Genomic DNA, 27646 nt, shown 5'->3' on the forward strand with positions numbered 1-27646 from the left:
TTTATAAATGCAATTTATCCTTTTACTAATATAAATGCTAAATGATTTTCTGCTACTTATAAAAATCAAGATATTAGTTATACTTTTATCACCGAGCCTATTTCTAGAGATATTAATGCTCTAATTGAAATGAAACAAAAGCATGCTGATTATTTACAACTTGAGATATTTAGTATGAATATATTCGATACTTTAAAATCTGCTAAAGTACAGGAAAAAATTAAACTCATTTCTAAAAAAATGGCAATTGATATTTGTGTTGATCATCCTAGTGCCTTTTGGAATCGGAAAAAGCATATTGTAACTCTTCCATATGAAGATGACTTCTCAGAGGAAAATATCCCTACCAAATCACGTCCTTGTCAGATGAATACCGAATTGGTTGAATTCTGCAAAAAGAAAATTGATAATTTATTACAAAAAGGTTTGATAAAGCCTTCCAAATCACCATGGTTGTGTACTGCTTTTTATGTTAATAACGCAACAGAAAAAGAACGAGGCGTTCCCAGGTTAGTTATAAATTATAAACCTTTAAATAAATTTTTAAAATGGATTAGGTATCCTATTCCAAACAAAAGGGATTTATTATCAAGACTATATGATGCTAATATCTTTTCAAAATTTGATTTAAAATCTGGATATTGGCAAATTCAAATATTTAAAGACTATTCTTATAGAACGGCATTTAATGTCCTGTTTGGACAATACGAATGGAATGTAATGCCCTTTGGTTTAAAAAATGCTCCCTCGGAATTTCAAAAGATTATGAATGATATTTTTAATCCTTATTTGGATTTCATCATAGTTTATATTGATGATATTTTAGTATACTCAAAGACTCTTGAAATGCATATTAAGCATCCAGACATTTTTAAGAAAATAGTTATTCAAAATGGTTTGGTCATATCTAAACCTAAAATGAGTCTTTTTCAAACAGAAGTTAGATTTTTGGGTCATTTGATTTGTCAAGGAAAGATGACTCCTATTTAGCGATCTATTGAATTCGCATCAAAATTCCCTGATATTATTACAGGTAGGACGCAATTGCAGCGGTTTCTGAGAAGTTTAAATTACATTTCCCCCTACTACAAAAATTTGTCTCGAGATTTAGCTCCGTTATACGACAGGCTAAAAAAGGATCATAAGAAGCCTTGGACTAATAGTTTCACTAATCTTGTAACGACTATTAATGAAAGAGTTAAATCTTTGCCTTGTTTAACCCTTGCTAATCCTGCTTGGCCAAAGATCGTTGAGACAGATGTGTCCAATATGGGTTATGATGGAATATTAAAACAAATTAACCCGCATGATAAAAATGAATACCTTATTCGGTTTCATTTAGGAAAATGGAGCGATGCTCAGAAAAAAATATGCAACGGTAGCTCATGAAATATTAACTATCGTTAAATGTGTTTTAAAATTTCTGGATGATCTTTACAATCAGAAATTTGTGATAAAAACAGATGCTCAATCAGTCAAATATATGTTTGATAAAGATTTTAAACATGATGCATCAAAATTAATTTTTGCTAGGTGGCAAGCACAATTAGCCCCTTTTGATTTCAAAATTCATTATAAAAAGGGAAGTGATAATTCCCTCCCAGACTTCTTATCTGGAGAATATCTTTCTTCTTAAAAAAATGGGTTTTCTTGACTTCTTTACTGATATTACTTTGGTTACAATTTTGAAGGCAGTTCCTCTTAATAGAGATTTACAGGAACGTATTTTATGGAGAATTATAGACGGAATGGTGATGGATATCGTCGCTAATTACATGATTGAACAAGAACTTTATGAAAGATTTTATTGTTCTGAAGTCTATGACCTTTTAGATGATTAAAACTAAATGCTATGTTTGCAGGATGGATCCTCCTTGGGTAACCAAGGCTAGAGGAAGGGGCAGCTATACTCGAGGAAGGGGAAGATCATCCTCCTCAAAATCATCAGGATCGTCATACGGATCCTCATCCAGCTCTCCAATTATACAAAGGGGAGAAATGAGCTTGGTAAAACTAACAAGCTCTTCAAAAGAAGTTACTTCTTCGATACATATGGATGATATTCCAGAAAATAATCCATTATACGCCCAACTGAGAGCATATTTATCTCAAAAGCAAAGTGATACTTTTGCATCGGTGGCGAAAGAAGAGGTTGATGATATTAAATCCTACGAAAGGGTAGTAAAGAAAGAAATGATATTTCTTATTGAAAACTCTGAGATATAGAGAAAAGAAGAACCCTGGAAGATATTCCAGCGATATTTACTTAACGGATTATACTTCCCAGGAGAGTCATACAAAACCCGCTTGTATTACGAGACCATTTTAACAAATACAGGTAGTGTTGAATTTTAGCACTTCTCAGGTTATAACACCAGCGAGAACGTTTATAACTTCTCCAAAATGATCATAAAGCAGATTATATCAATTGAAGATTGGGGTATATCAATTGAAGATTGGGGTATATCCTCGATGAAAGAAAGGCAGATCAGCCTCAATAAAATCCCTACCAATTTCACTTATTGGGATTATATTAACGCTTTCAGCAAAGTCCTTTACTATAACAATGAAAGACATAAACATACTTGGCTTATCAAGGTGTGTGCAAAGATATTTGTTGACCCAATTCCTAACTGGTTCTTGAACTTGTGGTCATACCACGGTCCGACGGTAAAGATTTTACCTGATCCCTTTTTAAAGTTATACAAAACTGGGTAAAGGTTTCACCAGACCTTAATGATTTATACCACTCAGATCATGTTTGTTATATAGAACAAATTGAACTAATTTATTTCTTCATAGAATTCTCGATTCCATGGATCCATAAATGGACCTCGAAAGTAGGTTTTACTGAAGAACAAATTCCATGCTTATATCGGATTTATTATAATAATTTCTGGGATAAATTAATGAAGAAGGATCCCATGACTAAATCATTATATGGACAAGAATTATTGGACTCTATTTCTCAAAGAATCCAAGATTATGGTACTATTCCTCACAAAGGAATAATTGTTGACAACTCCGTCAAACATATTGCCAGAAGAATTTCCATTCAAAATGGAAATAAAGAAGAAATGATAAAGGAGTATTTGGATGAAATTAGGAGGAATCTACTCCTCAATATCACTCAGTATGAAAAATCAGACACTTCAATGAGAAGTGAAACAAGTGATGATATCGCAGATGATGCTCAAGAGGCCCAGCCTTGTGAATCGGCAAAACCCATGACAGAAGATATGTTGCGTAAAGCAGAAGGTTTACTTAGGGAGTTGAAAAAGAAAGACAAGATGACCACTATTGATTAACAGTAGATACACTGTTTAACCACAATAGAAAAACTGTTACTGTACATGTGGAACCCATTGATAAGGGACTCATGGTCACTGTAAATCACTGTAGATCACTGTTGATAGATCCTTTTTTCTTCTATAAATAAGGTTTTTTGTAGTTGGAAGGAGGGGCGTTGAAAAACACTCTCTCTTCAAAAGATTTTTTTAAAAAGTTGTTTGTTTCTCTTAGTTTGTAAAGCTCTCGGTTTGCCGGAGGTTCGCCGGAAGTAAATAAAGTTGTTGATACAAGGTAATTTAATTCTCTACTTTTATTTATAAATCCTTTTATATCTCCGATCTTGAAGCTGTGACTATGTCCGGCTAAAAAATTTATATCTATGCCGGATAACTAACTTCTCTTTTATATAGACCATGAACGGATCCAAGCTTTATTTAAATATAGAAGAATTTTAGTATGGCTTCTCGACTTGGTTCTGAGATTGAGGTACAGTCAGATCTAGTACTACTTTTATTGGCTTTGTCTTTATGACTCCGTCTGATGAGCCGTGGTTTTTAGCCCGAAATTGAGTTTGATAAGTAGGACGCCTCATACCTGGTTAGAACTATCAGACACGTGGGCTTAATAAAAGTATGTATTAGCTTCTAAGACACACTCAGATGCTTGCAGCTTGATCAGTTCCTAGTTGTGCTTGCCGGAGAATACTTCTTGAAAGTGAGTCTTTGCAAGTGTTCTTGAGAAATTTCAAGTTGCAAAAACTAACAAAACTCAAACTCAACAAAGACGCTTCAACACTTTATCAGGTCCCTTTGTTGAGCATGAGTATTGTTCTTCCTTGAAGATGGCCTTCTTTTAAAGCTTGTGAATTTTTCAGAGAAAATCTGAGTTTTTGTTTTGCCAAGTCTTGAGTTTGTGTTTTGTTGGAAGAGACTATATTAAAAGGAACACAAACTCCTTGGGACCGCCCATTGGCTGAGAGCCTGCTGTTTAGAAAAGCTGTGCACCTACCACATCAGAAGTGGCAGCTTTTCTGACAGATGTCTTGTCGTCCTTTCACATCGCAGTCTTGCAGGGACCAGGTCCCTTGCAAACTTCTCTTAATAAGTTCTTGAGAATACGTGCTGGCTCTCTCCTTTTGAATGAATGAATTAGTTTTTTTTTTCTTGGATATATTTAGACATGAAAAGTTATTACCAAACGTACAAGCAACCTCCTTGCTTCTGATTGGTGAAGTACTTTGCAGCTTCACCAACTTTCTGACGCAGACAACTTTTACAGCTGTACATCACTTTGACAGCTGGACGAGTATTCATACTCTGCAGAGGACCAGGTCCCTGCACTTGTGAGGAGATCATCAAAACATCTAGGAGCATTATCACTTATCAAACATAGCTCAGATGAGGTTGAATCAGAGAGCAGTAGTTCTTACACTACTGAAGATGAAGAACCCAGCAGTGTGACTGGTTTTGACTCTCCTGGAACTCAAGTGTGGGATGGGAAAAATATAAGGAATGTCAATCACATTCATCATCCACTTGAAAATAATGAACGCCATAAGAGAAGAAAAGGAAAAGCTAGTAAAACGCATATCCGCTCTAAACACTTAAATAGAGTACTGTCTGGACGGAAAAGGTCTAGATTAAGCAACCAAACAGAACACTTGTGGCAAGAGACACAAAGAGCCAACTTCTTACAGGGGGATGGTAAAGATATATTAAATTCCCAAGAAAATGTGAAACCGGATGGTCTAAGTGATGACTCTGAGACAGAAATATTCAGTAGAATTTCTAGTGACACTAACGCATCATCATATGTCTCGTCAAGAACCTTTTCGGAAATTCATAGTATGGGTCCTTATTCTACAACAGGTTCTATAATTGCTGATTCTTTTTTGAAATTAAGAAGTGAGGTATGAATTTGATTGTCATCCTTTTGTCCATGTTACCGACTTAAGGATTAACTCGGATGATCTTGGACGTCTACTGAATAAGCTTTTTCTCTGTTGCAGGTCCTGAGTGCTAATATCGTAAGACGTGGCTCCAAAACTTTTGCTGTTTATTCCATATCTGTTACAGACATGAACAATAATAATTGGTCTATCAAAAGAAGGTAGAGTGATTTGAACTTTCTACTGTTAGGCGGTGTGATGATCACTCTTTTGTAGACATTGTCATCTTAAGAATCTCTTGCATCAAATTAAAATTTAGGCTGCTGGTTGCAGGTTTCAACAATTTGAGGAGCTACACTGGCGTCTTAAGGAGTTTCCGGAGTACAATCTTCATTTACCTCCCAAGCATTTCCTCTCTTCAAGTCTGGATGTTTCTGTCATTCGAGAACGGTGCAAATCACTTGACATATATTTGAAGGTGATACTTTAATAGACGGCATGTGACAGTCCCTTCCTTTAGCAATCAATATTACTTTCTTCCAGATCATAGTGACATCATGTTATACACATTTGCTATGATATCTAAATAATGTTGAAATGTTAATCTTTCACTCCTTTTAAATATTGTTATACTTTGCGTTTTATCCAGTGTTATTAAAGGCCCGCTTTAAGCGCGCTTAAGCCCTGAAGGAAGGCTCAAAATGTGTTGAGCGCTTTGCCTCGCTTTATGTGCACTTCAGTGTCGTCATCAAGGTTCTAAGACAAACTTTTCCTTGCCAATGAGCCTCTTATGAAGAATTGGCACTAAACAATTGATATTTCACTTTATAATTAAAAAAAAATCGATTTCATTGGTCATATATTTGTCATTCATGTTTATAATTATTAGTCTTGGACTAAACACCTTTTTGTATTCTGTTGGGGTATGGTAACCTGTCATACTTTTTTTCTATTTCCGCCAAAACATCTCATAGTAGCATAACACAAGTGCCTTCAAGAACATTGAACACCACAAACTTCCTCATCTTGACAAGCCATAATCAGCCTCAGAAGATCCTCAGTAAGAGTGTCTAGACAACCCATTTGGGTGAAAGATTATGTTAGCACATCTAAGTCCAGGACTAGCTGCAACACTAGTTTATATCCATTATCTGCCTATCTATCATATGACAACACCAGTACTAAGTATCAAAGTTATCTTGCCAAGTTTTCATCCTTAGTAGAGCCTAAAAGTTTCAAGGAAGCTTCCAAAGACACTACATAGGTTGAGGCTATGAAGTTGGAAATTCAAGCTCTTGAAAATAACAACATATGGCAGATTGTAGATCTACCTGAAGGGAAGAACACAGTGGGATCTAAATGGGTCTATAAGATCAAATTTCAGGCAAATGGAGAGGTGGAAAGGTTCAAAGCTCGACTGGTTGCAAAGGGATATAGTCAAAGAAAGGGTCTTGACTATCATGAAACTTTCTCCCATGTGGCCAAGATGGTCACAGTCAGATCAGTCATTGCCATTGCAGCATCTCAAGGATGGGATTTATTCAGATGGATGTCTTTAATGCATTTCTTCAAGGAGATTTAAGTGAAGAAGTTTATAAGGAAATGCCTGAGGGTTTCAGAAGTCAGGGGGAGACCAAGGTATGCAAATTACATAAGTCACTATATGGACTTAAACAGGCATCAAGGCACTGGAACATTAAACTACCTGAAGCATTAGTTGGCAATGGTTTCATTCAAAGCAATCATGATTATTCTCTGTTCACAAAAAGGAAGGATGCAAACATTGTTGTTATCTTAGTCTATGTAGATGATTTGTTAATCACAGGAAGTTGCAAGGATATGATTAAGGATGCAAAAGAAGCACTTCACAGGCAATTAAAAGTAAAAGACTTAGGAGAACTTAAGTACTTTCTGGGAATAGAGGTACTAAGGTCTAAGTCTGGAATACTATTGAATGAAAGAAAATATGTGTTGGAACTAATCTCAGATATGGGACTGAGTGGAGCAAAGCCTTCAGCTATACCTATAGAGACTAATGTCAGGTTAACCACTACAGAAATTGATAAAGCAACAGGAAGCCAAGGTGATGCATTACAGGCAGATGTTAGTGCTTATCAGAGATTGATAGGGAAGTTGTTATATCTGACCATTACAAGACTAGACATTAGTTATACTATGCAAACATTGAGCCAGTTTATGCAAGGGCCTAAACAATCTCATTGGGAAGCTGCCATCAGAGTAGTGAGATACTTAAAGCTTGCACCTAGGCAGGGCATTCTCACGAGTTCACTGCCTAGTCAGGAGCTCACATGTTGGTGTGACTCAGACTGGGCAACATGCCCAAACACTAGGAGATCTGTGACAGGCTATTTGGTGAAGTTTGGGAGCTCATTGGTGTCCTGGAAATCAAAGAAGCAGCAGACAGTATCAAGAAGCTCTGCAGAAGCAGATTACATGGTTGCTAGGATTATTCCAGGAGTTAGGAGTAAAAGTGACACAGCCAGTGACTATTAAGAGTGTGATAGTAAAATTGCTATGCAGATTCCCTCAAATCCAATATTTCACGAGCGTATAAAACACATTGAAATAGATTGTCATTTCATTCGGGACAAAATAAAAGGACTTATTGAGACAGTATATGTGAGAACTGAAGATCAGCAAGCAGATTTACTCACCAAGGGATTAAGTAAGGTGCAACTTTTGTATTTGATGAACAAGCTGGGAGTGTTTAATATTTTACACCCTTCAGCTTGAGGGGGAGTATTAACATGTGGCAGTTATCAAGTGTTAATATTGTTAGAGTTAGTTAGACTAGTGGCAAAATGTACAGCTGGCAGGTTGTTAAATGTAGGAGGTTGAGTCGGTTAGTTTAGATATTCCCATTGTATATATATGTAGTTTCTGTACTGATCATTTAGTTTTTCATAATACAATATTCAGTTTCTAGAAAGTTACAATTCAATGCTTCTGTAATAATAACTTCGATCACCATTGTTGATCAGTTTGAGCTGAAGTTTAAGCTCATTGTTCATCATTTTCTCAAGTTGTTGTGATCCATTAACCTTGTACGCAGCTGATCTCCACGACTCCACAAATCATCCCCTTCTAATGCAATCCCGACCCCTCTTGCGATCTCATCCTAAATTCTTTTAGGGTCTGGTTGTTGACTGACAATTACTATAACAACATTATTGAACAACCTTTCTTGTTTCACCTTTTGTCTGATTTTCTCAGCCAGTGTCGTCTTACCAACACCACCCAGACCACATATCCCAATAATAGTGACCCTGTCATCTCAAAGCTGTCATGACCTCAACCTCTTGCAATTTTCTAGAATCAAACTCCTCAGCACTGTTGATAGTTATAGGTTCATTTTCATCAGCAGGATAGTAGAAAACAGCATAATCTTTGCCTTCATTTCGAAATTCAATCAACTCCAATGCAATTTTCTTAGCTCTCCTGCTTAGCGAGTAACGTGACTTCAAGTTTGGACACCAATCATATCTTTCAACCTCAATTCTACCTCGTCGCATTACAGCTGCCACATCAGCAGTAGTGGTAGAAACACTAGTAAACCAAGCCTCAACATTGAGTGAAATCATGACTTGTAAGTTTCTCTGATTAGCCTCCGCTCTTTGATGCACCCCAATTCTGATATCCTCCAACTTCTTAGATTCATTTTCCATAGATCTGATGTTGCTCTTGTAGTAAAAGAAATACCCAAAAGAACTTTTTCCGTTTTAGCAATTATATAACTGGAATTAAATATGTTAAAAAATGATCGAAAAAAGAAGAAGAAGTTGGAATTGATAAGAAGTAATAAAAAATACGCAACACAATGCCATTTTTTTTAAATAGTTAAATTTTTATTTTGTATTTTACAAAATTTAATGAAAAAATTAATGTAAATTAGTTGGGTGACTTTTATGTAAAATATCAATAGTTACGTGACTTTTTAAGTGAAATATTAATAGTTGAGTGACTTTTGAGTTATAAAACAAAGTGGAGTGACTTTCGAAGTGAACAACTCAAAGTTGAGTGACTTTCTAAGCGAACTATTAAAAGTTAAGTGACCATCTGAGATATTAACTCAGCTAATCTATCTCTACAAATCTGCTATTTAATCCCTCTAAATCTGTTTTGTTATCCCTCCAAATCAGCTATTCTATCACAATATTTATTTCTCTGATTCGACAACAAATCTATATGATAATACTAATTTATAGCACTATATAATTACATTAATATATACAATTATTTAGATGTCGATCGTGCTAACAACCATCACCCCCAAAATCACGTTTCACCCTTTCGTAGTCATCGGCAGCTTCAAATTTGTCGACAACAATAGCTTCAGATTCGTCGCCATTGGTAGTGCCTTGACTAGATTTTGTTCCTGGGAGCAAAGATTAGTGATGCTTCAGATTTCTAATTAAAAATATTGTACTAGAAGGAAGTTGCTTCAATTGAAAAACATAAATAAGTATTTGAATATTACTATTAAGTTAAGACGGAAAGAGAACACTATAGTTAATTAGTTATACAACTAGCGGCACTAGACAAACCTTAGAATTGAACCTCTGTTGTGTCCATTTATTGAGATCATCTACTTTCACTTCATAATCATCATTCAAGCATTCGAGACTCGGTGTACTCACAGATATTCCCTGTTGGACAAACGTCTTCATTTCCGGGCAGTCATCAATCCACACTCTTACGAGAAATGGAAATTTAAGAGCATGCTCCGTCAGAAAGAAATGCCCCAGCTTAGGTAGTTGTTCAAGACCCAAATCTTCCAACAGGGGAAATAAGGTAAGGATTACTTCTCCTTGTTGTTCCTCTTTTGTGATCACTTCTTCCATTGATTGACAATCATATATAGCTAGTATTCGGAGATTCAAAAGACTTCTAGCCACTGATGGAGACATCAAGTTTCTCAATTTTCCACAATGCCATAGTTCCAATTTTTCAAGTTTGCTAAAGTAGGCAGTTGGATGTTGATGAGAGTATAGAGAACTTATATTGTTAGCCTCCTTGATACATAGATATTCCAGGCTCGGACAAGAAATCTGCAAACGTTGAAGGGATAAAGTAGCAAATTTTATTATTTTGTTGCAAATACACTTGGAGCTCTAAATTACTATACTTATGGATTTCTTCATCTTTTACCTTTTCTACTTAAATAAAAAAAATGCGACAGTTGAAGAAACTGCCATCAAACTTCATTTTAATTATATATATATATATATAATAATAATAATAATAATAATAATAATTAGTTATACAGCTAGAGACACAAGACAAACCTTAGAATTGAACATGGATTTATTGAGATCAACTACTTTCACCTCATCATCATTGTTCACACGTTCAAGACTCGGTGTACTCACAAATATTTCCTGTTGAACAAACGTCTTCATTTCAGGGCAGTCACGAATTTTCACTTCCCTGAGAAATGGAAATTCAGTAACACGCTTTGTCAAAAAGAAATGCCTCAGCTTAGGCAGTTCGTCAAGCTCCAACTTTTCCAACAGGGGAAACAAGGTCATGATTTCTTCTCCGTGTTGTTCCTCTTCTGTGATCACTTCTTCCATTGACGCACAATCTTCTATCTCTATTCTACGTAGATTCAGTGCACCCCGAGCCACTGATGGAGACATCAAGTTTCTCAAGTTTTCACAATTCGATACATGCAATGTTTCAAGTTTGCTGAAGTAGGCAGTTGGAAGTTGGTGAGAGCATAGAGCACTTATGCTTTCAAGTTCCAAGATGATTAGCTCTTTCAAGTTGGGACAAGAAACCTGCAAACGTTGAAGTATGATAAAGCAATTCAGAATTTGAAATTAAAAATATCGCTAATGATCTCAGGTTAATATCCAATAACAATCGCGTTCACAATCAAGGAATCTAGATATTACTAATACAAATTAAAGTCTCTAAGAAAAAGCTATTGGATTCACGTGAACCCTTGAGTTACAATATTGTAGTTTCGCCTATATTTCTTACCTCCGTCAACATAGATATCAGGTGGCAACCAGAAATAACTATATGAAAAGATTACTATTACTATTATTATTTGCTAGTTAAAATGGAAAGATAGCACTAGACCAAGGGTGAATTAATGTAAGAGACAAATATATATAGTAATTAGTTATAAAGCTAGCGACACAAGACATACCTTAGAATTGAACATTGCTTTATTGAGATCAACTACTTTCACCTCATTAGCATTGTTCACACTTTTGAGACTCAGTGTACTCACAGATATTCCATGTTGGACAAACGTCTTCATTTCAGGGCAGTCACAAATTCTCAATTCTCTGAGAAATGGAAATTCAGTAACACACTTTGTCAAAAAGAAATGCCTCAGCTTAGGCAGTTCTTCGAGCTCCAACATTTCCAACAGGGGAAATAAGGTCATAATTTCTTCTCCTTGTTGTTCCTCTTCTGTGATCACTTCTTCCATTGACACACAATTTTCTATTTGTATTCTTTGTAGATTCAGTGCATCCCGAACCACTAATGAAGACATCAAGTTTCTCAAGTTTCCACAATTTGATACATGCAATGTTTCAAGTTTGCTGAAGAAGGCAGTTGGAAGTTGGTGAGAGCATAGAGCACTTATGCTTTCAAGTTCCCTGATGATTAGCTCTTTCAAGTTGGGACAAGAAACCTGCAAACGTTGAAGTATGATAAAACAATTCAGAATTTAAAATTTATAGATATCTCTAATGACCTCAAGTTAATATCCAATAACAATCACATTCATAATCAAGGAATCTCTAATATTACTAATACAGTTTAAAGTCTTTAGGCAAAAGCTATTGGATTCACGTGAACCCTTGAGTTACAATATTGTAGTTTTGCCTATATTTCTTACCTCCCTCAACATAGATATCAGGTGGCAACCAGAAATAACTATATGAAAATATTACTATTACTATTATTATTTGCTATTTACAATAGAAAGATAGCAACAGACCAGGGGTGTATTAATGTATGAGACAAATATATATATATATATATATATATATATATATAGTAATTAGTTATAAAGCTAGCCACACAAGACATACCTTAGAATTGAACATTGTTTTATTGAGATCAACTACTTTCACCTCATCATCATTGTTCATACTTTCGAGACTCGGTGTACTCATAGATATTTTCTGTTGGACAAACGTCTTCATTTCAGGACAGTTACTTATCTCCACTTTTCTAAGAAATGGAAATTGAAGAGCATGCTCTGTCAGAAAGAAATGCCCCAACTTAGGCAGCGATAGAAGGTTCAGTTCTTCCAACAGGGGAAATAAGGTCATGATTCCTTCTCCTTGGTTTTCCTCTTTTGTGATCATTTCTTCCATTGATTTACAATTATATATTGTTAGTATTCGGAGATTCAGAAGACTTCTGGCCACTGATGGAGACATCAAGTTTCTCAATTTTCCACAATCCGATACATGCAATGTTTCAAGTTTGCTAAAGTAGGCAGTTGGATGTTGATGAGAGTATAGAGCACTTATACTGTTAGCCTTCTCGATATATAGATATTCCAGGCTCGGACAAGAAATCTGCAAACGTTGAAGGGATGAAGTAGTAAACTTTATTATTTTGTTGCAAATACACTTGGAGCTCTAAATTACTATACTTGTGGATTTATTCATCTTTAACCTTTTCTACTTAAACAAAACAATGCGACATATATATAATAATTAGTTATACAACTAGAGGCACAAGAACAAACCTTAGAATTGAACATGGCATTATTGAGATCAACTACTTTCACCTCATCATCATTGTTCACACTTTCGAGACTTGGTGTACTCACAGATATTCCCTGTTGGACAAACGTCTTCATTTCAGGGCAGTCACAAATTCTCAATTCTCTGAGAAACGGAAATTCAGTAACACCCTTCGTCGAAAAGAAATGCATCAGCTTAGGCAGTTCTTTAAGCTCCAACTTTTCCAACAGGGGAAATAAGGTCATGATTTCTTCTCCATGTTGTTCCTCTTTTGTGATCACTTCTTCGATTGACACAATCTTCTATCTTTATTCTTCGTAGATTCAGTGCACCCCGAGCCACTGATGGAGACATCAAGTTTCTCAAGTTTCCACAATTCGATACATGCAATGTTTCAAGTTTGCTGAAGTATGCAGTTGGAAGTTGGTGAGAGCATAGAGCACTTATGCTTTCAAGTTCCCTGATGATTATTTCTTTCAAGTTGGGACAAGAAATCTGCAAACATTGAAGTATTATAAAGCAATTCAGAATTTGATATTTATAGATATCTCTAATGATCTCAGGTTAATATCCAATAACAATCATGTTCACAATCAAGGAATCTCTAGATATTACTAATACAAATTAAAGTCTCTAGGAAAAAGATATTGGATTCACGTGAACCCTTGAGTTACAATATTGTAGTTTCGCCTATATTTCTTACCTCCGTCAACATATGTATTAGGTGGCAACCAGAAATAACTATATGAAAAGATTACTATTACTATTATTATTTGCTAGTTAAAATGGAAAGATAGCACTAGACCAAGGGTGAATTAATGTATGAGACAAATATATATAGTAATTAGTTATAAAGCTAGCGATACATGACATACCTTAGAATTGAACATTGCTTTATTGAGATCAACTACTTTCACCTCATCAACATTGTTCACACTTTTGAGACTTAGTGTACTCACAGATATTCCTTGTTGGACAAACGTCTTCATTTCAGGGCAGTCACAAATTCTCAATTCTCTGAGAAATGGAAATTCAGTAACACGCTTTGTCAAAAAGAAATGCCTCAGCTTAGGCAGTTCTTCGAGCTCCAACATTTCCAACAGGGGAAATAAGGTCATGATTTCTTCTCCTTGTTGTTCCTCTTCTGTGATCACTACTTCCATTGACACACAATTTTCTATCTTTATTCTTCGTAAATTTAGTGCACCCCGAGCCACTGATGGAGACATCAAGTTTCTCAGGTTTCCACAATTCGATACATGCAATGTTTCAAGTATGCTGAAGTAGGCAGTTGGAAGTTGGTGAGAGCATAGAGCACTTATGCTTTCAAGTTCCCAGATTATTAGTTCTTTCAAGTTGGGACAAGAAACCTGCAAACGTTGAAGTATGATAAAGCAATTCAGAATTTGAAATTTATAGGTATCTCTAATGACCTCAGGTTAATATCCAATAACAATCACGTTCATAATCAAGGAATCTCTAATATTACTAATACAGTTTAAAGTCTTTAGGCAAAAACTATTGGATTCACGTGAACCCTTAAGTTACAATATTGTAGCTTTGCCTATATTTGTTACCTTCGTCAACATAGATATCAGGTGGCAACCAGAAATAACTATATGAAAAGATTACTATTACTATTATTATTTGCTAGTTAAAATGGAAAGATAGCAGTAGACCAGGGGTGTATTAATGTACGACACAAATATATATAGTAATTAGTTATAAAGCTAGTGGCACAAGACAAACCTTAGAATTGAACATTGCTTTATTGAGATCAACTACTTTCACCTCATCATCATTGTTCACACTTTCGAAACTCGGTGTAGTCATAGATATTCTCTGTTGGACAAACGTCTTCATTTCAAGGCAGTTACTTATCTCCACTTTTCTGAGAAATGGAAATTGAAGAGTATGCTCCGTCAGAAAGAAATGCCCCAACTTAGGCAGCGATAGAAGGTTCAGCTCTTCCAACAGGGGAAATAAGGTCATGATTCCTTCTCCTTGTTGTTCCTCTTTACTGATCACTTCTTCCATTGATTGACATCCTTCTATCCACAAATTTTGGAGGTTTAGAAGACCTCTTGCCACTGATGGAGACATCAAGTTTCTCAATTTTTCACAACGAGATACATACAATATTTGAAGTTTGCTAAAGTAGGCAGTTGGAAGTTGGTGAGAGCATAGAGCATTTATGTTGTCAGCCAGATGGATATATAGCTTTTCCAAGTTGAAACAAGAAACCTGCAAACATTGAAGTATCAAACTTTGATGCAGATATACTTGCAGCTATTGGAAGAAAACACTAAGTTATATATTTTTAAAAGATATATATATATATATATATATATATCGTATATGAGATAATTTTTGAAATATATAAAAATAATGGGCCAAGTTTAGAGGTAAAGGGAAACTAAGCAAATACCACATAAAAGCAAAATAGTTACAAATATATACATCCCTTTACATTCATACCCACTAAATAATTACACTATATACCCCTCAACTAATTTTGCTTAACTGATTCAGTATCATATACTATATTGGTATCATTAATGCTGATAATTTCGCTTAACTTATACTAAATCAGTAAATATATATATATATATATATACTAAAAGTGGGAGGCCACAAAAGTAAAAGTTGAAATACTATTTTACCCCTATCTTAATTCAAAATGTTATAAAATATCTAAGCAATTAAATAATATTTATATCATATTATTTTAAACACTAAAAATGAAAAGGTGTTTTAAAACGCATTTTAAGAAGGTCTCTCCATTCTCCAACATAACTTTTGAGCTTTCTACAGAATTCTAGGCAAACTTTTGGCTTATAAATATCATGTGCATGAGGTAAAATTATTATTGGCAAATACATAAGCTAATTAGCCTTTCATAGCTCAGAAGAAAAAAGAAAATGATTTAATCAATTACAGAAAATGCTTAAGCATGGAGATCGCAGATTAAGGTAGAAGATTGTAGTGGAGTGTTCTCTTGATTTCCGAAGTGTAAAGTTGAAATACCATTTTACCCCTATACTAATTTTTTTTTTAAAGAAAATCATATATTATTAGTTATTATATATTAAATATAAATATTATGGAATGCTAAAAATCTACTTTCTTTTTTAATGAAATAGTAAAATGCCTGAAGAATTTGAAAAGTCAGTTTATATATTAAATATAAATATTATGGGATGCTAGAAATCTACTTTTTTTTTTTTTAATGAAATAATAAAATGCTTGAGGAATTTGAAAAGTTAGTCTTTCATTAAAAACATAATAATGATGATGATGATGATGATGGTGGTGGTGGTGGTGGTGGTGGTGGTGGTGGTGGTGGTGGTGGTGGTGGTGATGATGATGATGATGATGATGATGATGATGATGATGATGATGATAATAATAATAATAATAATAATAATAATAATAATAATAATAATAATAATAATAATGATATCATATATATTATTAAAAGTGGAAAGAAATTTAGGAAAAAGTTAAATTGTTGTTTTTCCCCTATATTAAATTAAAATGTTATAAAATATCTAATTTATTAAATATTCTATCATTAATTAAGAATATCATATTAAGTTTTACAATAATATAATTAATATGTATTTGAGTATACATACGGATGGATTAATTTCCTTGGTACTGCCACTTATTTCAATACGCTAGAATGACTTATCATTTTCCCATACAAATTCGATGTTTTAAAGTTCTTTTCAACTTCTAACAGTAAGCTTTCATAATTTTATAAATAGCCAGATCAGTGAATCATGCGAGACTAGATCCATTGATGTTCTCACCCTCCTCTTCTTCTTCTTCTTCTAAATTCATCTTCAATGTGGCTGGTAAGGGTTCCATTGATATTTCTCATATGTCGGCTCTCTTATCCATCTATTAACTTATTATTATGCTTGATTATGCATTATTCTTGGGCTGCTAATAATTCTATCACGGCATACATAGTTTCTTTGTTTATAAATTGGACATAAAATGTTAGTCCACTAGACTTTCTTATGAAAATTTAGTTTATCGGTTATTCTTTCTTATTCAGATTAATATATTGCTTTGTTTAACCTTTTTTCATTTTGTATGCATATGATGACATGTATATTTTATTGTTTATTTTAAGTTAATTGGGTTGATATTATACATGTTTCTATACATAAGTTAGGCCTATATAAAATTTATATAATAATAAAGGTCAAACGTGCAAGACACCTTCTCAGAACTAGTATATATATATATATATATATATATATATAAACGATTAATAAAATAAAAGCTTAAAAGATAAAGTAATTAAATTAGTTCGACATGAGGTGGGAATGGAAAAAATAAAGAAATGACAAAAAGGAAATAAAGTTAAATCATAAAGTAATAGCTAAGAATTATCAATTAGGTATGCGGGTAATAGGCATAATACATAAATATGCCCTTTAACTTGGCCTCATTTTACATTTATATCCTCCAACTTTGGGTGTGCACAAATAGACACTTAAACTTGTATAAAGTTGAACAAGTAGACACATGAGTCCTATGTGGCATAATACACATAGGACACCACGTAGGACACAAATTGCCATGTAGGATGTCACATAGGATGTGTGTGTCTATTTGTTCAATTTTGTACAAGTTTAAATGTCTACTTGTGCACACTCAAAGTTGAAGGACATAAATATAAAATGAGGCAAAGTTAAAGGACATATTTATGTATTATGCCAATTATTAACTATTAAATGGGTATTGTTGTAGTTAGATTAAGATGGGGTATATTCGTGTAGTTAGTTTCATTTTAATGGGTATTTGATGTAGTTTTCTCTAAAATAAAAAAGAGTGAGATATATTTTGAAAGCCACATGATATTTTTTGAAATTAAAAATTTGGTATTATATAGATATTTTAATTAAGTAAATATAGATATGTTAACGAAGAGGGTAAATATGCACCTTGTATTAGATAGTGGGGGTATATATGCACCACTTTATTAGCGAGATGTATATCTGCTCTAAATCGCAAAGTTGAGCAGTATATTTGCTCATTTTTCCTTAATTCAATGAATGATTTGGGTATCTGCTTGTAAAATTTATCATAGATGCCTATTTTTATTTTTATTTTGGCAGATACGAAAGGATCAAAAATGTCATTTTTCCTAATAAATATATTATTTATTTTCTTTTTGAACATTCTTTTCCTAATAATATTTCTTTATTAACAAGTGTTTATCCTACTACAATTCGGAAAAAAATAGAAAATATTTATTTTATTATAATTATTTAAATAAAAATTAATGATGAATTTACTATTATATATATATATATATATATATAGCAGATAATATCCGTTAAAAGGGTACATGAAATTATTCTATTTAAATTGATAAAATGAGATTATGAAGAAAAAATTATTTCCTACATTTTCATTAGTTAATGATGAATTTACTATGATTTATATATATATGGCAAAGTCATTTTTGGACCAAACTATAAACAACAGATTTTTTTTTTCATTTCATGTAATTTAAGGGCATTTTTTTTACCCTTTTTCAAAAGAATAAAGGGAAAATGCATAAGTACCCTCAGCCTATGCCCAAAATCCCTGAGACACACCTAACCTTTACTAAGGTCCTATTACCCCCCCCCCCGAACTTATTTTATATATAATTTTCTACCCCTTTTCGTCCTACGTGGCACTATAATATGGTAAAAGAACCAACCAATCATTAGCTCAAAAACAAATTTTGCACGTTGCTCTGCTTCCTGCTTTTGCATCTCATCCAGTTTCTGTGAATCCTCCAGCCTAGGTGAAGATAATGGAATTGGGGGATGAGGAAGGTGCAGGACGTTGATGTGCTGGGTGCTTTGTGATGAATATACCATCCGGCAAGAGAATCTACATGGAGCACAAATAGTTATCTGGTATCTAGTCCAACATTGAAATTTTGGCTGTCCAGAGTCATGGGAAACTGCTTTAAAACGATTTTAAAGAAGCATGCACCAGCTCTTTCATTTGAATGGATGTGCAAGATATATCAATAAAGCAAGTTAGATGATGACTGATGACAGTACATACTCCAGTGCCCTGTCTCCACCCCCTAAAAGGGGAGAAAGAACATAGAGCACAATCAGAAAAGAATAAAAAGACACAAGAATTTCTCGAAAAAAATATGTTAAGAGTAAACGAAACTTATCCAGTGAGCCAAAAACATTACTGTTCCACATGCAAATAGAATTGTCATTAGCACCTCTCTTTCTTGAAAAATAAACAAATGGGCACTTGAACAATACCTGCTCAACACGTTGGATACCTGCAGCAACTACTGAACCCCTGCGCAGACGCTGGATTTTCTCAATCAGCCAATCATCAAATGCATCACCCATTCCCAATTGTAAAACCTGTTTAGCCACCCAGAATGCATTCCTCCTAAAATGAACCCCAAGTCAACAGGTCCAGTGAAGTCCATGACACAAGTGCATTTAAAATCAAGTCCAAGAGCTTAATTTGATAGTCACATATGTAAATACTACCTGATCCATCCACCATCTTGGAGCTGAAAAATGACGTCGACAAGATCGAATATAGGCACGGTTAAATTTGGTGGCACCCACTACAGTGAAATAAAAATGAGGTTTAGAGCCATTGTAGAAATTACATCAAATATAAAAGCATCCTTGAATAAATGAACCTTCTCATCTTTCCATAATCGATGAATCATAAGCAATCTATTCTTTAGAGTTCAATAGTGCAAGGAGGTATATTCTTTCCAAATTAGACAAGTGACTACCTCACTGGGAAAGGGGGGATCCACGGGAGCAGCAACAAGAGATTCAGGTGATGCACGTGAGTTACTTTCAACTGATTTTGATGTCGTCTGCATGTTTGGGGTTGATTTTCTATTTGCATGCACCTTGTTGTCACTATTTGAATCCTCAAAAGTTTCTGTGAGAGGTCTTTTTGGAGGAGAGAGTACGACATAATCTTTCCTGAATCTTGATTCATGTCCTGCATGATCTTGTTCCATCCTTGAAGTTGGATTCTTGCTTTCAGTATTAGAATGCTTACCCTTGGAGGATAACAGATCAGTTCGAGGGCTTATACCATGCGGAGGTTCTTTACTCTTTTGGCGTACAGTGCTGTCCAGGTCAGCTGAAATCCAGTATCCATATAAACTATTTATAACTAACACACAGGACGATGCCCCACCCCTTTTCCCTCTCATCATGCTAACTCAGATTACTCACCCTGTAATGTTTCAATTATGGACAAGGAGTTTGAGAAGCTATATGTCTGCATAACAAAACAAAGGAACAAAGAAAGAATGTAAAATCAACTCTCTTTGTTCTAAAAACTATCCAGAGTAAGAAAACTGTAAACTGATAATGTTTTCAACCTGTGAATCCACACTGAGGAAGTCCCATACTTCGATGGAGTTGGAAACAGTTGGGAGCAGCAGAAGTTTCTGAGGAAAGCAGAAACGGTAGCCAAAAAAATACAAAGACAACATTAGAGAAATGAAATAAAAGCAAAATAGTAGATAAAAGTGAACAAGATCTTGTTCACTTTTAGAGGACTATATACCAAAACGCAGTTTCCTGATTAATCTTAACCTTCTCTTGGCAACCCATGACGTCCAAATAGCACTAGAACTAGTAAAGGTATTTTATTGATTTCAGGAATATGAAAGATAATTCTTGGGTCCAAGTACTATTAAAGAACTAAGACCAAGATTAAGTGCTATGATAAAACCAGTGTTATCGAAGGCGAAAAGCGCAAAAAAGCTCTAAGGTCCATGGGGGCTTGAAGCTCAAAGCGCAAATAAAGCGTGGGCTTTAATGAAAAAAGGCGCAAAGGGAGAAAAAAAATACAAATATATAACACATAATTGAGCTCTGAGTGTAAAAAAACATCATGAATGTAACAATCATAAGTACAACCAAGACCTATTCTTTGAACATGTTCTTTAAATGAATTTGGTTGTAAGCTCTTTGTTAACGGATCTGCAATCATGAGATCAGTTCTAATATTCTCAAGTAACACTCTTTGTTTCTGAACGTCTTCCTTAACAGTAAAGTACTTTAATTCCTTATGTTTGGCACATTTGGAGTACTTATCGTTCTTGGAGAAGAATACTGCTGCAGCATTATCACAATAAATTTTCAGCGGCTTGGTAATGGTGTCGACAACCCCAAGTCCTGAAATAAAGTTCCGCAGCCACAATGCATGAATTGTGGCTTCATAACATGCCACAAACTTTCTTTGCAGTTTTTTCTTTCATTAATCAATTCCAGGATTACTTTGATATCTTCCTAGCATTTCGACCGCAAAACTAATATCGGGTCTTGTGCAAGTTTGAACATACATCAAACTTCCAACAATAGAAGAGACATAATTGTTTCCATTTCTTTTCGTTCTACATCATTCTTTGGGCATTGCATGAGATTAAATTTGTCCCTTTTTTTGAATTGGAGCTATTCTTGCTGAACAATTGTTTATGTTAAATCTCTCTAGAACTCTTTCGATATAGCCCTTTTGAGACAGTCCCAATAATCCTTGTGATCTATCATGGAATAATTCTATCCCTATCACAGAGGATGTGTCACCCATATCTTTCATTTCAAAGTTCATAGAGTGAAAGTCATTCGTCTCACGCAATTATGCCTAAATCATTAGCAGCAAGCAAAATGTCATCAATATACAGGACTAAAATTATAAACTTACTCCCACTGATCTTTCGGTATATACACCGATCAACAGTAATCACCTTAATCCAAAATATGTTATGGTATCATTAATCTTTATATACCATTGTCGTGAGGCTTGTTTGAGTCCATATATTGACTTCTTTAGCTTACACACCATTTGATCTTTTCCTTTAATTTCAAAATCGAAACCCTTTGGTTGGTCCATATAAACATTCTCCTTGAGGTCTCCATTAAGAAAGACGGTTTTCACATCCATTTGATGTAAATCTAAATCACAATGAGCTACCAAAGCCAAAACAATTCTTAATGAGTCTTTCTTTAAGACCAGTGAAAAGGTTTCTTTATAATCAATGCCTCATTTTTTGAGTGTATCCCTTGGCAACAAGTCTGGATTTATATCGTTCAATATTACCATTTGAATCGTGTTTGGTCTTGAAGACCCATCTACACTCGATTCTTTTAGAACTTTTTGGTAATTGAACGAGATCCTAGACTTTGTTGTATTCCATGGATTTTAACTCTTCATTCATGACATTAATCCATTTATCAGACTCAGTGCTTTCTATGGCTTGTGAAAATGAAACCGGATCTTTATTAATTTCAATGTCAAAATCCTGAAATGGCCGATTTTCTTAATGACACTATTTGTGGTTCATTTGTGTCAGATACTCGTGAGTTAGTTCCTTCTTGAAGTGTTTCACTCAAATCTTCAACAAGAGGAACAACATTTGTGATTGGAAGTAGGTACATACATGGGCAATGAAATATTTACCCTTACCTTATTAATTTCCACATTTTGTCGTTCAACACTCCCGCTAACTTCACCATTCTCAAGGAATTTTGCAAATGGACCTGGACATTGTTCTGATTTGTTAGACTTTTCATAATATTCACCACCTCCATCTGACCTAATGATTTTCACTTTCCTACCTAATTATCTTTCAACCTCATTAACGAACACTTTGAGAGCATCCGCTGCTTGAGATTTTTCTTTCAACAAATAGATAAATCCATAACGTGAAAAGTCACCGATAAAGATGATAAAATATTTGTAACATCTCGCAATTTGAAATAGCTAGGAAGAAGCTAAGAATTGGAAATAGTCATTTTTGGAAAGAATTGAAAATCTGGAAATTTGTTTAGGTTAGGAAAAGTGAGTTTTTGGTCAACTTCAAACGGCCATAACTCCTAACTCAGGATTATTTAGGTGTACTTCCCGATATGGTTGGAAATCTCTTGGAATGATCTTTCCAACGCCGCCAAGTTTGCACGATTCCAAGTTTGTATGAGTAAGTTATGCCCTTTGGAAGTTGGGTTGTTGGATTAAGGAAAGTCCAAATCCGGATTTTTGAAGGGTAGTTTGGTCTTTTCCTTACCCTTTTATTTTGATTCATTTTTGGTAATTACCTAGGGGTATAAACTGAACTTAGTCAGTTTACGCTTTTGAAAAAAGAGTTAGGGTTTTCAGAGAAGAGAAAAGAGGAGAAAGGAGAAGAACGTTCAAGATTCGTCAAAATCGTCGAGTTTGGCTTGTGGATTTCTTCGGGGGTGATCCCTACAAGGTATGTGAGATCACATAGCATTGGGTTAATTCACCCACGCACCAATCAGGATTTATTTAAGCGAATTTAAGTTCTTGAAAGCTTAGAAATTGAGTTCTTGAATGGGTTTGTTGAAGTTTCATTAGATTCTTGTTTCGTTAAATTCGTTGAGGAGTTGTTTGATCTAATATGTGATTTTAGGTTCGATTCTGAGTAGAATTTGATGTACTTTGAACATTTAATACATTCTAAGTGTTGGGTAAAAGAACCCACGGAGTTTAGAGGGTTTAGAGCTGAAAAACGAAGAAGAGTTTTCGTCGGATGAAATCCGACATCAGTGGCGCGTCGCGGAGCTGGTTCCCAGTTTTGGGAATTTTAGTTTCACATCGTGGAGCCGTCATGGAGTCTTTTGCCTCAAAAGTCATTTTCAAAACTAAAAATTAAATATGTCTCTGCGTCGCAGACCCACCCTCAAATATTTATTTTTGGTCTTTTTCTCATGTTTAGCTATATAAATTCATTCCTAAACATCATGAGATCTTCCTATCACAAATCACGATCCTTAAATCCATAATTCAATTTAAGGATCAGTTAGGAGTCAAGTCAAGAGAAGTCAAGAAGTCAAGAGTTAAGTTAAGAGAAGTTCATAAAGTTTTTTTTTAAAAAAAAGTCTTTTACAAACGTTTTAACTTTGTTTTAAGACTTAAGTTTTGAGTTGAGTAAAGAGTAAAGAGTAAAGCTTGAAGTTCTTTTCTTCAAAAGTATATGGGGACTATGTATTCCCAAAGGGGTTTAAAATGTTTTCACATTTAAACAAGAAAGGAAAACCTTGATTTCCAAAGAGCCTTTGAGCTAGTTTTGAGAAAAGAATAAATGCTTTCATAATTAAGCAAGAGGGGAAACTTTGATTTCCAAGATAGTGTTTGAGCTAAGTTTTGAGCAATTATCTGAAATCGCAGAAAGAATAATGTTTTAAACATAAAGAGCTAGTATCATATTTTGGAAGTAGTATTGAGTACCGATATGGGGACGAGCTTGAGTTTAGATAACTCACGTCTCCATAAACCATGTAGCCATCATGGGTAGAAAAGGGTCATACTTTTTAGATGAATCCTTTTCGCATAAACTAGTAGATCCACTTAGTAATTTAGGTCCTATACCCCTGGTAGGGTATAGGATGCGCTGTTAGCGTGAGGGAGATCGTTGTATCATCACAATTGCTCTTATGTGATGGTTGTCGGTTAGAGAAACTCCCACAACAGTACTTTGTATTTTTATATACATCAGTTTATTTGTATTTTTACATACATCTCTGAGTTATTTGTATCTTTGCATACACACAGAGTTGACATCATGGTTTAAACAATTTTTCTTTATATTGCACTTGTTTTAAACTACTTTATATTGAAATGAGTTCAGTTATGTTGAGTTGAGTTGAGCCAGGTAAGTTCTTCAGTTCCTTTCAGATTCTTTTCAAGCCTATGTTGTGTTTAGCATTCCAACTCGCATATTCGTACATTCAATGTACTGATGCTAGTTGGCATGCATCGTATTATAATGCAGACACAGGTAACTAGGATTGACATCCAACGCATCGTTGATCTAGTGAGCAGTTCAGAGTCTGTTGGTGAGCCTCTTTGCATTTCGAGGATCCCTTTTGTTTACTTTCAGTATTAGATAGTTCATTAGGATGTCATGGGCCTGTCCCGACATCCATCTCAGTTGTTTTAGAGGGTTCATAGATAGTTAGTCAGATGTTAGTTCATTCATCATCATTTTGTTATTGACTTATGTTCAGATTTGAGTTGCCATTTTGGCTAAGTTAAATGTTTATTTTCAAAATATTATGAGTTCAGTTTGAGACAGTTAAGTTGTTTAGCATTTGGATTCTCTTTCTTATGTCTAAGTCTTCCGCTGAGTAAGTAAGTCAGGCCAAGGGTTCGCTTGGGTCCAGCAATGGTTCTCGAGTATCAGTTCCGCCTAGGGTATAGGCTCGGGGCGTGACAAACTTGGTATCAGAGCACAGAGTTCAAGAGTCTTAGGGAGTTTATGAAGCCGTGTTTGTAGAGTCCTATTTATCGGTGTGAAGCGCGCCACATCTATAATTAGGAGGCTGCAACATTTTGGAAAACTTCTCACTTCTTTCACACTTATTTCGTGCGTTAGAGTTTGATCTGTAAAAAGTTTCCCTCTAATTCGTGTTTGCGCGTGTTTCCAAATAATCATGCATCCACGAAGAGCAGTCAGAGGTGCGTCCTTCTAGGATAAATGTTGAGGAACAAGGGGTACCTAATGCACTAGAAGTGCAACCCCAAGGAGAGGTCACCAAGGCTGAATTTCGTGAAGCTATCATGATGTTAAGTCAAGTTGCGACCTATCAAGGTGGGCAGAGAGATAATCGACAGGAAGTGGCTGATACTTCAAGGATCCGTGAGCTTTTAAGGATAGACCCAACAAGCTTCACAGGTTCAAGTGTCACTGAGGATCCGGAGAACTTCATTAAGGAGCTGAAAAGGGTATTTGATGTGATGCATGTCGTTGATGCGGAGAGGGTGGAACTAGTTGCATACTAAATGAAGGGTGTCGCTAGAATCTTGTTTAACTAATAGAAAAAGAATAGGGCTGAGGATGCGCCAATAGTGAGTTGGGATGTGTTTGAGAGTGTTCTCATGGGGCATTTCTTTCCCTGTGAGTTGTGAGAGGCAAAGATAATAGAGTTTCTCACCCTTAATCCGGAGTCTATGAGTGCTCATAAGTATAGTCTGAAGTTCGCACAACTTTCCCGCTAAGCTCTGAAGATGGTTGTTGACATGAGGAGCAGGATGAGTTGATTTGTTGCTGGGTTGTCTCGTCAGTTAAGCAAGGAAGGCAAGGCAGCTATGTTGATAGGGGATATAGACCTAGCAAGGCTTATGATCCATGTACAACAAGTTGAGGAGGATAAGCTGAAGGATAGAGAAGAGTTTAAGAATAACAGGGCTAAGACATCAGGGAACGAGTTTAGGCAACAAAAGAGTAGTGCGAACCGGTCTTCCTTCCAATAGAAACAGAAGGGACATGCCCCATCATCTGCTAGTGCACCTGTACCTAAGAACAAAAGTGAGTACAATAGTCAAAATTCCCAAAGTTTCAGAGCTAAACCTGCCTATTCTCAAGGCAGTATTACACAAAGGGGTAGTAAGTCTCCTGCATGTACTAAGTGTGGTAGGAACCACTCATGGATGTGTCGTGATGGCTCCACTGGTTGTTTCAAGTGTGGTTAGAATGACTATTTTATGAGGGAGTGTCTTGAGAACAGAAAGAGTAAAGGCTAAGAGGGTAGTAAAGCCCAGTCTTCTTCAGTTGCTTCACCAGAAAGAGTTGCACCTAGACGAGCTACTTCAGGTATTGGCGGAGGAACATACCGCTTGTATGCTATCAATAGTCGCCAAGAGCAAAAGGATTCGCCAGATGTTGTCACTGGTATGATCCAAGTCTTTGACTTTACTGTTTATGCTTTGCTAGACCCAAGAGCGAGTTTACCTTTTGTAACTCCTTATGTTGCTATGAAGTTTGATGTTCTTCCTAAGAAACTTAGTGAACCATTCACTGTTTCTACACCTGTTGGTGATTCTATTCTAGCAGAAAGAGTTTATCGTGATTGTTCCGTTTCCGTCAATCACAAGAGTACCATGGTAGATTTTGATATCATTCTAGGTATGGACTGACTTCATCCATGTTATGCCTTAGTTGATTGTAGAAATCGAGTTGTAAAGTTTCAGTTTCCAAATGAGCCAGTCTTAGAGTGGAAAAGTAGTTCAGCAGTGCCTATAGGTCATTTCATTTCGTACCTTAAGGCAAAAAGTTAGTTTCTAAGGGTTTTATCTATCACTTAGTTCGAGTTAATGACTTTAGTGTTAAGATACCTTCCATTCAGTCAGTTCTTATAGTAAAAGAGTTTCCAGAAGTCTTTCCATATGATCTTCCCGAAGTCCCTCCTGAGAGAGAGATAGACTTCGGTATAGACCTTCTTCTAGATACTCGTCCTATATCTATTCCGCCATATAGAATGGCACCAACAGAGTTGAAAGAGTTATAAGAACAGTTGAAAGTAAGGGAATGTGATATTCCAAAGACAACATTCAGGACCCGTTAAGGTCATTATGAGTTTCTGGTCATGTTGTTCGGTTTGACTAATGCACTAGCAACGTTCATGGACCTTATGAATAGAGTCTTCAAACCTTATTTAGATATGTTTGTTATAGTCTTCATTGATGACATACTAATCTATTCAAGGAATGAAGAAAATCATGCTAGCCATCTCAGAATAGTTCTTCAGACTTTGAAAGATAGGAAGTTGTATGCCAAGTTCTCTAAGTGTGAGTTTTGGCTTGAGTTTGTGGAATTCTTGGGCCACATAGTTTCTGGTGATGGAATTAGAGTTGACACTCAGAAGATAGAGGCAGTGCAGAACTGGCCTAGACCCACATC

The 27646-nt window shown here is 35.2% G+C and overlaps 6 protein-coding genes across 7 annotated transcripts in view; 2 read left to right on the top strand and 4 right to left on the bottom strand.

The window, feature by feature from the left end:
• The window catches only part of LOC125833919 (uncharacterized), a 234306-nt gene that overhangs the window by 171523 nt on the left and 35137 nt on the right, over positions 1–27646 (bottom strand). The window lies entirely within an intron of this gene.
• LOC125833921 (probable protein phosphatase 2C 11) overlaps positions 1–27646 on the bottom strand; it is a 179669-nt gene that overhangs the window by 50002 nt on the left and 102021 nt on the right. The window lies entirely within an intron of this gene.
• Positions 241–2226, top strand: LOC125833876 (uncharacterized). Its single transcript, XM_049513029.1, has 2 exons — positions 241–509; positions 1863–2226. The coding sequence occupies exons 1-2, from the start codon at positions 241–243 to the stop codon at positions 2224–2226; spliced, it is 633 nt and encodes a 210-aa protein (XP_049368986.1).
• Positions 5025–5735, top strand: LOC125833934 (uncharacterized). Its single transcript, XM_049513097.1, has 3 exons — positions 5025–5200; positions 5300–5400; positions 5513–5735. The coding sequence occupies exons 1-3, from the start codon at positions 5138–5140 to the stop codon at positions 5667–5669; spliced, it is 321 nt and encodes a 106-aa protein (XP_049369054.1). The 5' UTR covers positions 5025–5137; the 3' UTR covers positions 5670–5735.
• On the bottom strand, positions 9454–18812 carry LOC125833877 (F-box/LRR-repeat protein 15-like). The gene is given in 10 exon segments (XM_049513030.1): positions 9454–9575; positions 9741–10248; positions 10486–10980; positions 11358–11852; positions 12256–12750; positions 12924–13215; positions 13217–13416; positions 13797–14291; positions 14671–15165; positions 18669–18812. Coding segments are annotated over 10 exon segments (3741 nt in total).
• LOC125833878 (uncharacterized) lies at positions 18965–20454 on the bottom strand. The gene is made up of 6 exons (XM_049513031.1): positions 20324–20454; positions 20175–20220; positions 19718–20079; positions 19461–19540; positions 19221–19356; positions 18965–19027 (listed from the first exon to the last, which is right to left on the bottom strand). The coding sequence occupies exons 1-6, from the start codon at positions 20435–20437 to the stop codon at positions 18965–18967; spliced, it is 801 nt and encodes a 266-aa protein (XP_049368988.1). The 5' UTR covers positions 20438–20454.

Source organism: Solanum verrucosum, unplaced genomic scaffold (assembly GCF_900185275.1).
Source record: "Solanum verrucosum unplaced genomic scaffold, falcon-dt-bn FXZP01000108.1, whole genome shotgun sequence".
In the NCBI taxonomy this organism is placed as follows: Eukaryota; Viridiplantae; Streptophyta; class Magnoliopsida; order Solanales; family Solanaceae; genus Solanum; species Solanum verrucosum.

Coding starts and splice junctions, on each gene's coding strand:
- LOC125833876 (XM_049513029.1), top strand. CDS start 241: ATGGCAATTGATATTTGTGTTGATCATCCTAGTGCCTTTTGGAATCGG. Junction 510..1,862: donor AAAGAACGAGGCGTTCCCAG/GTTAGTTATAAA, acceptor CTATGTTTGCAG/GATGGATCCTCCTTGGGTAA.
- LOC125833934 (XM_049513097.1), top strand. CDS start 5,138: ATGGGTCCTTATTCTACAACAGGTTCTATAATTGCTGATTCTTTTTTG. Junction 5,201..5,299: donor TTTTGAAATTAAGAAGTGAG/GTATGAATTTGA, acceptor TCTCTGTTGCAG/GTCCTGAGTGCTAATATCGT. Junction 5,401..5,512: donor AATTGGTCTATCAAAAGAAG/GTAGAGTGATTT, acceptor TGCTGGTTGCAG/GTTTCAACAATTTGAGGAGC.
- LOC125833878 (XM_049513031.1), bottom strand. CDS start 20,437: ATGTTGTCTTTGTATTTTTTTGGCTACCGTTTCTGCTTTCCTCAGAAA. Junction 19,541..19,717: donor ATCCCCCCTTTCCCAGTGAG/GTAGTCACTTGT, acceptor ATTTCACTGTAG/TGGGTGCCACCAAATTTAAC. Junction 19,357..19,460: donor CAAGATGGTGGATGGATCAG/GTAGTATTTACA, acceptor GGTTCATTTTAG/GAGGAATGCATTCTGGGTGG.